This window comes from Pongo abelii, chromosome 16 (genome assembly GCF_028885655.2).
Source record: "Pongo abelii isolate AG06213 chromosome 16, NHGRI_mPonAbe1-v2.0_pri, whole genome shotgun sequence".
In the NCBI taxonomy this organism is placed as follows: Eukaryota; Metazoa; Chordata; class Mammalia; order Primates; family Hominidae; genus Pongo; species Pongo abelii.
The window spans coordinates 75,942,501-75,956,498 of record NC_072001.2 but is presented as its reverse complement, the minus strand read 5'-3'; the positions used below and the strand labels follow the sequence as shown (position 1 = coordinate 75,956,498).

Genomic DNA, 13,998 nt, shown 5'->3' with positions numbered 1-13,998 from the left:
TCAGGAAAGTGGAGGGGACAGGAAACTTCTTATTCTAGATAAAAGTATACTTTGCCTTCTCTCTTTCCAGTAAGACTCTGGCTGGGAAGAAAGATCAAAAGAAATGGCTTTGCCCCAAAGCCCTAAGTGCTCAATTGTATCTGTTTCTCTCCTCACAACAAAATAACAGCCTCCAAGACCAGAGTTATTTCTCATATATGCTCTTTCCTGGATAGCATAAGAATTTTTTTTTTTTTCCTGAGACAGGATCTGGCTCTGTCACCCACGATGGAGTGCAGTGACTCAATCTCAGCTCACTGCAACCTCTGCCTTCCGAGTTCAAGCAATCTTCCCATCGCAGCCTCCCAAGTAGCTGGGACTACAGACGTATGCCACCATGCCTGGCTAATTTTTGTATTTTTTGTAGAGACAGGGTCTCACTATGTTGCCCAGGCTGGTCTCCAACTCCTGAGCTCAAGTGATCCACCAGCCTCAGCCTCCCAAAGTGCTGGGATTACAGGCATGAGACCACACCCAGCCTAGATAAGAATTATAATTGCACTAGGCTAAAATAGAAATTGCTTCCAATTTAAATGCAGAAAATTAATTCCTTTAGCAAAGAGTATCAAGTAGAGTGTAGTTCATGAACTTTATATGACCTTTAGTAAAATAAATATCAGAATGCAGGAAAACCACCATACACACAAACCCAAAACCATTTCTAACATCAGTGCAAGAATGAGTACAGAGTTTTCATTACCTGTAAGTAGAGTAATCCTAAAGTTGTAAGAAGCTCTGTATTTTCTGGTGAGAACCTGCAACATAGAGATGCTCAGAGGGAAACAAGATGTAGATGAGAAACATGGAGATAAATGCACCGTAATATGCCCTCGTGCAATACTTGACAGACCCCACTGAGCCTCTTCCTCCCCGTGGAAATACCTGAAGCCAATTTGGGAACTGCTATCAAAAGTAGGTCATCTCAACCTTGGTGATAAGGAGAACTGCTCAGCAAGAAAAATGGGGCTTAGAATTCAGATTCCTTTCTTAGGGTAAAAGTCCTAAGAAAGAACCTATAGAATGTTTTGCATGACTGTCTTGGTCACACTGATAAAATTAAAGAACAATGCTTTATAAACCAAGTCAGTCTAGAACACACACAGTTTCACCAGTCCTCTCTTGTGGGATTTTTTTCTATTCTCATTGTGCTCACATCCCAGGCAGCATAATTTTCTATGTAATTTAGGATCCCAAGGCCCCTAATGCTGTTCTCTCCACTTAAACAAAGAGCTATAACAAGTGGCCAAACTAAACAAAAGAAGGAAGATACATACCAATCCTAGGAAAGAAGGTGCTACTGACCTTTGGGAGTAAACACTGATGTAAGTAAAATACTCACATCAGGGATTGCCTGCTCAATCCCTCACCAATATTTGTCTTTGTCACAAAACCAAGGCAACACTGAGTTGAGATGATCTGACTATAGGATCATCAGACAGTTTCAACAGTAAAACACCAAAGGGCTATGAACAATGTCTTCTGCTTCTAAGGAATGATATAGGGCACTGGTTACCTACAGGAAGACCTGAACCAGAAGATCCAAGGCCCCAGCCAGGGGAGGCCTGAGCTGACCAAAGAGAGCTTTCTCAATTCAACTGGGAATCTGCTTTTCACTTTCTGCCATAATAAACATCCATTTTGATCACTTCCCTCCCCAAAGCCAGGTAACTTCTGTAATTCTAGCATTATCGGCTTCCCCACTACAACATGACTACTCTCTTCAAAGCCGTAGGTCATGAATAATGGTCTCTGTCTTCTCAGTACGGCTTCAGATTTTAGCTGTCCACATTTCTCCCTTGGGAAATTTAGTGACCCAAGTCCTTGATCAGTTACTGGAAGAACGTTCCCCTTGGGATTTATGTATGCTATTCTCAAAGAGCTAACCTCTAGAAGGCAGGGGTCAGGGATCAGGGCTACTACCTAGCACCACAGAGGCACTTAACATGTTACATGGCTCCTTACTACTTGCCCATATATACAGCCTCTTGATGACAAAAATCTCTTCTGCAGCTTAACAAACCAAGTGATTTTTCTGTTTTAGACACAGAATATGGTCAAAGAAAATTCAGAAAGCAGTGCTGTGACTGATATAACCAGAAAATTTACTACCATGGTAGAAGAAAAAGATGATTAACAAATTAATAGAAATCTAAGTTTAGTTCAGAATCTAATTATTAGGAATAATAAGCCTTGAAACACAGACCAGACATTCTATTAAGGGACCAAACAAATGAGACAAAGCATTTTGCTACAGCTATCCCATTTAAAAGAAATAACACAAGGCCAGGCGCAGTGGTTCACACCTGCAATCCCAGCACTATGGGAGACCAAGGCAGGCAGATCACTTGAGGCCAGGAGTTCAAGACCAGCCTGACCAACATGGTGAAACCCTGTCTCTGCTAAAAATACAAAAATTAGCCAGGCGTGGTGACGTGCTCGTGCAGTTCCAGCTACTCAGGAGGCTGAGGCATGAGAACCGCTTGAACCCAGGAGGCAGAGGTTGCGGTGAGCCGAGATCATGCCACTGCACTCAAGCCTGGGCAACAGAGCGAGACTGTCAAAAGAAAGGAAAGGAAAGGAAAAAGGAAAGGAAAGGAAAAAGGAAAGGAAAGGAAAGGAAAAAGGAAAGGAAAGGAAAGGAAAAAGGAAAGGAAAGGAAAGGAAAGGAAAAAGGAAAGGAAAGGAAAGGAAAGGAACGGAAAGGAATGGAACGGAACGGAACGGAAAGGAACGGAACGGAAAAAGGAAAGGAAAAAGGAACTGAAAAAGGAACGGAAAAAGGAAAGGAAAAAGGAAAGGAACGGAACGGAACGGAAAGGAAAGGAAAGGAAAAGAAAGAAAGAAAAAGAAAAAGAAAGAAAGAAAGAAAGAGAAAGAAAAGAAAGAAAAAGAGAGGGGAATGGGAGGGAGGGGAAGGAAGGAAAGAAAAGAAAGAGAAAAAGGAAGGGAGGGAGGGAGGGGAAGGGGGAAGGGAGATAGGGAGATGAGGAAAGGGGGAAGGGAGATGGGGAAAGGGGGAAGGGGAAAGGAGGAAGGGGGAAGGGGAAAGGAGGAAGGGGGAAGGGGGAAGAGGGAAGGGAAAACGGGGAAGGGGAAGGGGGAAGGGGGAAGGGAAAACGGGGAAGGGGGAAGGGAAAACGGGGAAGGGGAAGGGGGAAGAGCGAAGGGGAAGGGAAAAGGGCGAAGGGGAAGGGAAAAGGGCGAAGGGGAAGGGAAAAGGGCGAAGGGGAAGGGAAAAGGGCGAAGGGGAAGGGAAAAGGGCGAAGGGGAAGGGAAAAGGGCGAAGGGGAAGGGAAAAGGGCGAAGGGGAAGGGAAAAGGGCGAAGGGGAAGGGAAAAGGGCGAAGGGGAAGGGGAAGGGAAAAGGGGGAAGGGGAAGGGGGAAGGGGAAGGGGGAAGGGGGAAAAAAGATACTGGTCTCATGCTAATAAGGCTAAATGTTTTGTTTCGGTTTTTTTTTTTTTTTTTTTTTAACTGAATCAGGAGATTTCTGTCCCTAATAATATCTCTGAAAACAGAAGATCTGTTATTAACATATGATACCAAAATGGCAGACTGTCAGCCAACTCTTAAATCTGTTATTTCCTTCTTCTTGAGTGCATGTCTGCCCACTTCCCTTGTAACTATCATGTAGTTTTGAACCATGGAATGTAAACAGGAACGATGTGTGCAATTTCTGGGTCATTTAAAACTTATTACCAAGGCCAGGTGCAGTGGCTCACACCTGTAATCCCAGCACTCTGGAAGGCTGAGGCAGGAGGATCGCTTGAGCCCAGAAGTTTAAGACCAGCCTGGGCAACATAGCAAGACCCTATCAACACAAAAAGTTTTTTTAAAATTAGCTGGGCATGGTGGCACATGCCTGTAGTCCCAACTACTTGGGAGGCTGAGGTAGGAAGATCGCTTGAGCCCAAGAGGTTGAGGCTGCAGTGAGCTGCGTTCTCCACTGCACTCCAGCCTGAGTGACGGAGTAAGATCATGTCTCTCTCTCTCTCTCTCTCTCTCTCTCTCTCTCTATATATATATATATATATTGCCAGATGCTTATTCCATGCTTAGCTTCCCCAACCATCTCCTTCCACCACAGCCTGGATGTGGATGTTACATTCAGCATCAACCATGCAGGTAAAGACAACAGCCTAAGGAATGGTGAGTTAATAAGGAAGAAACCTGGATCCTTGGCTGACCTTGTAGAATAGAGCTGCCCAGCTAACCTAAAGCAGCAGTCATCCTTATAGGTAAGAAAGAAACACAGTCTACCTTATTGAAGCCATTGGGAGCTCTTAAACTTCAGCTTAAACTTTAACTCATACAGTAAGTAATTAATCAAACATATTCACTCTTTTAGGCTTGGGAGTTCACATATCCACTCAATTTTTTTAGTTTCTCATTGTTTTAAAGGAAACAGATACACTTACTCTACTGCTTTCTTGTAGATTTCAATGGCCTTGTCCAAGTCTCCCTCCAGCAAGTGGATCTTCCCCAGCATTATATAAGTCAGATCGTGCCTATTAAGATTCAGGGCATTGTGCAACTGGTCTTGTGCCTGACAAGTTTGACAAAGTAAAGAAAACCAAATCACTACCACTGAACAAACTATACCTTTATATGGCTAATGTAAAGACACTTTCTGCTGTATTGACATAGGAACATCACATTTCGGCAAACAGCCCCCACTACCCAAACACCAAAACATACCAAAACTGTCCTTGTTGAAAAGACAGCTGGCAACTGGGATATCTGCTTCTGGAGCCACTTGGAAGAATTTATACAAGACGATTAATCTTTCTGAATGTTTGCTGCCTGATATTCACACCTATGACTCATACTTCATAAGTCAAAAGGGCCATCATAGTACAGTATAGAGTACTACACTAAACTAAATCCCAGCTGTAACACTGACCAAGTGCACAACCTTCCCTATGGTGGGCCCAGATTTCCCCACCAATGTGATGATAAATGAATAAATAGATTGTCCTCATTTATTCACCCAACTGCTTGCTGTTCTAGATGCTAAGTATATTTGAGTTAATAAAACCAACTCCTTGCTCTGGAGGAGCTTACCTTCTCCTGGTAAACAAAAGGGCTTTGTTTAGTCATTCACAGATTCAACAAGTATTTATATAAATGCCAGGTATTGTATTTGCCTAGCCTGTTAGCTGTACAGTAAAATCTAAATATATTTCTTCTCAGCACAGATCCAACCAAAGACTAATCCTTCTTCTCCCCTGACTCAGAATAATCCTGTGAATAGAAATGTGCCTGTTTGAAATTGTCTCTGAAGAGAAAAATCTCCTAACCAAGTATATAAAACTATAGATCCATCTACAAAACCTAAGGGGCCCACTAAATGTATTTTATGTACATATATTGTTATCTCAGGAGAAAAGTTACTTTTACACCCCAACTGCTAATGTGCATATTTTTTTTCACACCAGTGTGGGATACTAGTTACACCAGTCTGCAAATTGACACAAACTAAACATTGTCAAATGGGTACTAACCAATTCAGATTCTCAGTCCTGGTGGCATTGGAGAAAGGAGAATAAAACTTTACAATCACTAACTGTGAGCTCTATGAAGGAAACTACCCAACGCTCTCATCACTAAGTTTTAGAGCTCTCAGTAATTTTGTCTACTCCTCAATTATGATATATACTTTTTCTTACCTGAGTATCAAATTTGAGGTAAGCTCAGCTTGTCTTCTCTGATATAGGAGTCTATAGCTTAATCACAGTGAAATATAAATTCTCATCATGGAAAATAACTACAAAATTAAAACTGAAAACTCAGAAATCAGATCTACTTAAAATTTAAAATTTATTTTCAATGACCCTAAAAACTAAGTTGCTGTCAGGGCATGGAGATAGCTCACATGGTCATGATCACACCTTTAAGACTTAAGGGTCCACTTTTTGATATTTATGTTTTATTAAGCATCTGTTTCTAAACTGGGAAATTTAACTGGAGGTAGAGAAAAAAAAGAAAGGAGAAAAACTGCCATTCCCTCATATTTCTAGAACTTTCCATGTTCTTATTACAAGCAGAAAACAACAGATGAATAATGGCAAGTGAGAATTAAAACAGAAAAAAATGTATAAAGGTACTTTCAATTTTCAGTTCCAAAAACCTCTGCAAGCACTAGGAATGATACCAAATGAGCAATATAACAACTTCTGCAACAAGTGCACCCTCAGTGATATCTATCACCACTTCTATAAATTACCTTGTTGAACTGCTTCAGGTATATGTAGCAAACTCCTAGGTTATGGCTGATCTCCTAGGCTCATAAAAAAAGGAAAACAACTCAGGTGTAATTCCACAGTAAGTATTAGAGTGAAACAATAGACATCTAGAGATTGTTATTGCTCAGCAAGGTTTAAACTTTAAACCATGCATTACAGTCAGCTTTTTATTAGAGTTCATACTCAAATATATTTGTTAAAAATAAGTTCCTCAATATAAAAAAATACAGATTATAAGAAATAAAAGCAGAATAAACAGGTGATCTTCCTGGATCTATGGGGAACCCTGGGACACATACCCAGCCCATCCCCATACCTTTTTACTTTAAGAGTTGCCCATCACCCATACCCTTTGCTCCTTCTTCTCAGGAGAGACTACCCACAGCCCCTGCTGAGAGGGCTGCTAGCCACACATTTCCACCCTTAAGGCAACACAGCTGATAGTGACACCTGACTCAATTGAAGTCCTCTCCCTAGGAATCTGGAACTGGAAGAGAGCTAGATAGTTACAAGTACTAAATTTACTAGGTGATGTGGACTTGAGGACTGACAGTGCCACCTGGAGTCTGCTGTGATGGAATACATGTAATTGGAGCCATCTGCAGAAGTCTAGAGCTGACATGGGAAAACTATGGTCCATGGGACAAATCCATTCCCTGCCCTTTTTTATAAGTACAGATTCATTGGAACACAGACACAACTATTGTTTTTGTATGGCTCTTTTGCATTAGAACTGCAGAGTTAAGTCGTTGCAACAGAGTCTGTATGAAGCTATACAAATTAAAATATTTATTAACTGGCCCTTTACAAAAAAAGTTTGCCAACCTTTGATCTACAGAAAGAAAAGATGAAGCAGAAAAGGCAGAGTAGGTACCTTGGAGGCTGAAGCGTTCCAGTTCTGCTTCACTAAAAGACCAACCTGCATCTCTTGATACTGTTTTATGGACTCTCAAAATCCTTTATAATAAACCTCCCTTTATTTAAGGTAGCTTTGGAAAAGGAGAAAGCAAGGGTAAGGAAAATGCTCTTGGGAAACATAGTAAGAACTACCCTATTAGTAGCAGAGATGTGTCCCTGTCTGAGGAAACATGGACCCCCAGGCTCAGAGCTAACAACTGATTTAATGTTTTCCAAGTCTCCTAAAATAAAAACAACAAAACAGCAACCATTGGTTGAGCACCTACTAACATCAGGCTTTATGCCAGATGTTTTCATATATGTTACTTTAATTTTCAGCAAACCTGCAACATAGTTATAATCTTTCCAATTTTACAGATAAGGAAATTGAAGCTCAGAGAGGTTGAGTAGATTACCTAACTTAAGACAGACAGTATTGGGATTTTTTTTTCTTTTTTAGTTGTATATCCTAGGGAGAATTTCAATCGTACATAAGTGCAGACAGAATCATGTACTCATCATCCTGTCCCAACAACCATCCAATCCACACCCCATCTACTCCCACAACTTTTGTAAGCAAATAACAGCCCAACGTTTTATCCACAAATGTTTCCATATGTATTTCTAAAAGATAAGGCCTTTTTTTTTAAACCTACCCACATCGTCATACTCAAAAAAAAGCAGTGACTGCTTGATATTAGATATTCAATTATGTTAAAATTTCCAATTATCTCACAAATGCCTCACATTTAAAATTTTTTTTTATTCAATCACAAATCATGTCCATATTATAGAACATTGGGATTTGAACTCAGGCCTGCTTCCAAAACTTGTATACTTCCAACTTTGTCATGCTATAAGAATGCATGCATGGAGACAGACAAGACAGAAATAAAGCCTTTCTTGTCCTTTAAATGTCCTGCTCTGCAGTAGGAACTGTCAAGGTAAGTAAGTAAACAGATGTCCTGAAGGCTAACCTCTGACCTTTTAAAATCTTTGATATAGATAGTTGAGAAGGCAGCAATATATCTTTAACAAACTAACTGCAAAAGAAATGTGGAAAGGGCAATAGAACACATCAGACTCAAATCCTATCTTTCAGGAGGTAAAGGAATCCAGCAGACATCCTGCAAAGGCAGTTGTACAGTGGAAAAGATCACAGTCTTAAGACGAGGAATCTTAGATCATCCTAGATCACAGGTCTGAATTCCAGTTCTGGCTCAGCAACTACCTGACTGTAGCAACTTCCTACCCTTCAGCAAGACATTCCATCTTCCAAAGCCTTAGCTTCCTCACTTGTCAATGGGGGAAATTCTCCCTACTTAACAGAACTGTTCCAAAAGTCAAATAAGATAATGGCAGGAGTAATTACTATTCCCCTGTTGCAGCAAGACTATGGAATACCCTGATGAGTCCAAGAAAATAGGGCTACAAGGCTACAAGCAGGGTCTTGCTCTGCTTTCCATGCTGAAGTGCAGTGACACAATCACAGTTCACTGCATCACTGCAACCTCAACCTCCCAGGCTAACGTGATCCTCCTACCTCAGCCTCTAGAACAGCTAGGACTACAGGTGCACGAAACCACTAATTTTTATTTTTTTTTCTAGAGACTGGGTCTCTATGTTGCCCAGGCTGGTCTCAGACTCCTGGGCTCAAGTGATCCTCCCCACTCAGCATCCTTTTAAAGTGCTGGTATTACAGGTATGAGCCACCATGCTCCAGCTACTATAAGGTTTTCTACAGGTACTTATGAAATATGTAGGGTAGAGAAGGGCTGTTAATAAAAGTAAAATTAAAAATCATTAAAATGTTCTAAAAAGAAAATTAAAATGCCATGAAGGGGAAAATTTTAAAGAAAAATTTTAAAGTTAAAAAAAAAAAGGTGGTGGCTCACACCTGTAATCTCAGCATTTTGGGAGGCCAAGGTGGGTGGATCACGACGTCAGGAGTTCAAGACCAGCCCGACCAACATGGTGAAACCCCATCTCTACTAAAAATACAAAAATTAGCTGGGCATGGTGGCAGGTGCCTGTAAATCCCAGCTACTCAGGAGGCTGAGGGAGGAGAATCGCTTGAACCCGGGAGGCAGAGGTTGCAGTGAGCCAAGATTGAGCCACTGCACTCTAGCCTAGGTGACAGAATGAGACTCTGTCTCAAAAAAAAAAAAAAAAAAAAAAAAGAATAGCTGTTTTGTGAATGACCACATCTACTAGTAACAATGGGATGGTTATCCCAAGTGAGTCAGTAATACCAAATGAGCTCTTTCAACCAACTGGATAGATTAAGAAATACGTTCCATTCCTCCTGTGACCCTGAGCGCTCCTGCTTTACCTCTTCCCTATCTCCCTCTATGGGTTCTCTTCTTCTGCTCAGTCCTTCAAAAATTGCTTTTTGATGGCTCACACCTGTAATCCCAGCACTCTGGGAAGCTAAAGCAGGAGGATCACTTGAGGACAGGAGCTTGAGACCAGCCTGGGCAACATGAGACCTCATTTCCACAAAATAAATTTAGCCAGGCGTGGTGGCACGCACCTGTAGCCCCAGCTACTCAGGAGGCAGAGGCAGGAGGATCACTTGAGCCCAGGAGTTGGAGGTTACGTAAGCTATGATCACCCCACTATACTCCAGCCTAGGTAACCTTGTCTCTTAAAAAAAAAAAAAAAAAAAAGTTTAGAAAGTAAAAAACTGCTAGCATCCAGGGATGTTCCAGGGATTACTGGTGGGCTCTGGCTCCTCCCTGGCCTGTATGGTGACCATCTGTGGTGCTGGCCACCCCCGTGGTCCTGGCCCCCATAGAGAGTGCAGGGCTTCCTCCCTGCATTAAAGCAGTAACTTTTCCTGTGCTGTCTCAAACAAACAAAAAAAAAGTAAAAAACTCTTTTTTTCCAGGGTCCCATCCTCAGCTCATTGCAGGGTAATGTCAACCAATCTAACGGTTTCAATTACCACCTTTATGTTGTTGACTCCAGAATTTACATCTCTACTCCAAAACACTTGAGTTTCAGATTTCTATATCCAACCATACTGGACACATCTCAATTTAGATATCCCCTCAGAACCTAAAACTTACCATATCCAAAATCCTCTGAAAGACAGGATTTAACTCTGATTTCTTACCATCACCTTCTTCCAAAACTAGCTCTTCTTCCTTCATTTCCTATTCTAGTTGAGTATCTTATAATCCAACAGTCCGTCTTTGCATCTCCAGGGCATAGACCAGTGCTTGGCATATAGCAGACATACTCATTTTTTGAAAAACCGACTGAATGAAAAGTACATGAATTTTTCTTCATCTGTAGCTTCACTCTGGCTGTTAGCTATAACATACTCCATGGCATAAAGACTCAACTCAATCTTCCAACGTACAGAAGAAAAGCGACTGACAAATTAAACACACTTCAAAAATAATAGTGCCCTGTAAAAACTGCAAAGGAAATCCATGCTAATTCTCTGTACCAATAAATCTAGTCCTTCACTCACAGATATGAATGTCTCTCTGAGAATCACCAAATACTTGAAAAATACCAACAGCATAAAATAGAAGAACCAAAATGCAGAGAGGAAGAAAAAGATAATTCTGAGAAGCAGAAAAGAACTTCAAGAATCAGTCTTTGAAGACAAGACAAGATTTTTGGAAATTAAAAATACAATAAAAGGAAATAAAATAAAAAATATTGGATGGATAGGGTATATAACAGAATACAAATAGCTAAAAACAAAAATGATGATATGGAAGATAAGACTGAATACATGTCCTGAACATATAATAAAAGGACAAGGAGGGTCACGCATGGTGGCTCACACCTATAATCCCAGCACTTTCGGAGGCCAAGGCGGGTGAATCACCTGAGGTCAGGAGTTGGAGACCAGCCTAGCCAACATGGTGAAACCACGTCTCTACCAAAAATACAAAAATTAGCCAGGCATGGTGGCAGGCGCCTGTAATCCCAGCTACTCGGGAGGCTGAGGCAGGAGAATTACTTGAACCTGGGAGAAAGAGGTTGCAGTGAGCCGAGATCACGCCACTGCACTCCAGCCTGGGCGACAGAATGAGCCTCTGTACCCACCCCCCCCAAAAAAAAGGACAAGGAGGTATAAAATGAGAAGCAAGTTAAGAGTTGTAGAGAATAGTTAGAGAACATGTCTCACAGAGAATGGAAACAGTGTGGCAGATGCTGCTAGTTATCTACTTGCCTACCTGCTACCTCTTCTCTTTTTCCTTACTAAAAGAACCCTAATTTTGTTTAGAGTGGCAATGTGACCAGATTAAAAACTACATTTAACCAGCCTTCCTTATAGAAGGGGAGCTGATATGACATAAGTGGAAGTCTGTGGGGGACTGCTGGAAAAGTTGTGCTTTCCCAGTATAGGCTCTGTCCTTTTCTCCTTGTTGCTTTCTCTTTCTCCCTCCCTAGAATGCAGATGTGATGTTGGATGCAGCAGTCTTCTTGTAACCATGGAGAAAAACTCTCAGTCTTGACATCCTAGGACCACCAAATCAACGCCAGCAACCACTTACCTGGACATCTTGTTTCATGAGAATTAAAAAAAAAAACCTAATTTGTAAAACCAATGTTTAGTCAAATTTTCTGTTGCATTTACACACAATCTTCAATTGATACAAAGAGAAGGGAAGGGGAAAGATAAAGAACTACTCAAAGGCCCTGACCCAAAGAAAGGCAAGGGTCTTCAGAATGAAAGAGTCAAGTGAATGTCACACAGATGGGGATGAGAAAAAGACATGAAACACAACTAGATGCCTATTGCTGATATTGTGGAATTCCAATAATAAAAAAATACCCAAAGCTTCTAGGGGTCATCAACAAGAATCAGACTGGTAAGAGACTGCTCGTCAGCAAACCGCTAGAAAATCATGCAGCAATGCCTGCAAAGTTATGAGGAAACATGGTTTTTGATCCTATACTTACACAAATCATGAATTAAGTATGAGGTTAAAATCAAGACATTTTTGGAATGTAAGAATTCAGAAATAAGACAGCCATATGATAAATGGAACCATTAGCATGTTTACTAATAAGAAAGAACTGAAAGTTCTCTACTTACCCAATCTTTCTGGTTGAGTTTAGCTGCTTCATTATATACTTCAATGGCAGCTTTATGTTTTCCCAAAAGAAATCTGTAAAAGATATATTTTCCATAATTATTACCTCAAAATTCTTAGAAGACTAACCCTAATAGTCCCACATTTTACTCATATTTCATCCAGCAGAGAATTCTAGAAGCCTTTTCTCCATGAGCTGGTTGTGCTGGTTTGGTCAGTGAAGCTGCTATACACTAACAGCGGAAGCTCTCTTAGTAGGGATTGCACTGGCAGCTGTTCCAAGGCCTTGGTCTCATTCTATACCAATTTTAGTGAGAGTCTCGTGGAATTTTTCTTCTACAATGTACTATGTATAGACTAATATTTCGTCTACAATGCAGACGAAAAAAGAAATAAGCCTAATGATATACCATGTTAAGCAGTAACTACCATCATTTATCATCACCCATTAGGGACATGTCCTTTCCTTCCAAGACTAAGTCTCTTTCCTTGATATTGGATCCTGAGTTTAGAGAGAAACAGGGAAAGCCAAGCTCTATGCAAAAACAACACAGGTATGAATGGCAATGTGGCTAAGAAAGGGGAGATAGGAACTCCATGGAACAAAAGACTGAAAAGGGAGTACCTAATAGTTTATAAAGACTTGAGATTCTTTCCATTTAGGAATCTTTAGGACATTCACTCAACAAATAGAGATGCTCCTCAACTTGTGATGGGGTTTACATCCCAGTAAACCCACTGTAAATTGAAAATACTGTAATTCAAAAATGCATGTAATACATCTACTCTACCAGACATCATAGATAGCCTAGCCTATCTTAAGCATGCTCAGAACACTTACTCTGCTCCATGGAGTTCCTATCTCCACTTTCTTAACTACATTTGCTGACAGGCAAAATCATCTAACACAATGCCAATTTTATAATAAAATGCTAACTATCTCATGTAATTTACTGAACACTATACTGAAAATGAAAAACAGAATGGCTGTATGGATACTTGAAGTACAGTTTCTACTGAATACATAACAATTTTACATCATCGTAAAGTTGAAAAATTATATAAGTTGAACCATCAGAAGTCAGGAACTCTCTGTTCTTACTAAAAACTTACTGTGTGACAAATATTAAGTGTTAGAAGAGTAGATGAGAAAAATTCCAAGGATTGCCAATAAGTTTAGAAGACTTAGGGTACAAGGTGTCTCTATTTACATGATAAACAATATCGGTCCCCGATCAAACTAGAATGCACAGTGTTTAAAATGCTTAGTTCCTTAACACTAGTTATCTCATTTTCTCAAATTTCAAACTTAATCCGTGCTCTTCAGAGTGAATTCCATTATACCTATTAAACCATTCCCCGCTTGTGTATCAGGCTGATGCGGCTGCCAGCAGCAGGCTGTACCTAGGAATGCATTTTGCACTGTTCTCTGTGAGTGCCCTAGGGCCCCCAGGTTGCCAATACTCACAAAGATCTGGCCACCTGCTTGAGGTTATCAGCACTCTGAGGGCTAAGAACTGCACATGTCTGGAAGAGTTCTAGGGATTCTTGGATATTTCCTTCCAGGCGAAATATCAATGCTGCCAAGAAACAGAAAATACAAAAAAAAAGTAAAATCATGTTCTGGGAAGAATGGAGCCTGGGGTCAGAAAAATTGGAGAAGAGAAAACTGGGAAACCACATCGAGTAAATCCTTTGGGCAACTGTATCCTTAAAACAATCAGATATGGCTTTGGACAGGTTGAAACAACAACC

General features: G+C 40.7%; 1 protein-coding gene across 5 annotated transcripts in view; it reads right to left on the bottom strand.

The window, feature by feature from the left end:
• The window catches only part of BBS4 (Bardet-Biedl syndrome 4), a 52,151-nt gene that overhangs the window by 9,688 nt on the left and 28,465 nt on the right, over positions 1 to 13,998 (bottom strand). For 3 of the 5 annotated variants that reach the window (XM_024232712.3, XM_024232711.3, XM_054531641.2), the window contains 5 exons: positions 13,712 to 13,823; positions 12,246 to 12,318; positions 6,265 to 6,318; positions 4,457 to 4,584; positions 740 to 794 (listed from right to left, as the gene is read on the bottom strand). In XM_024232712.3, coding sequence (XP_024088480.3) covers positions 740 to 794; positions 4,457 to 4,584; positions 6,265 to 6,318; positions 12,246 to 12,318; positions 13,712 to 13,823 — 422 coding nt within the window. The remainder of the gene's footprint in view (positions 1 to 739; positions 795 to 4,456; positions 4,585 to 6,264; positions 6,319 to 12,245; positions 12,319 to 13,711; positions 13,824 to 13,998) is intronic. The other 2 variants (XM_054531639.2, XM_054531638.2) reach the window with 1 other exon arrangement.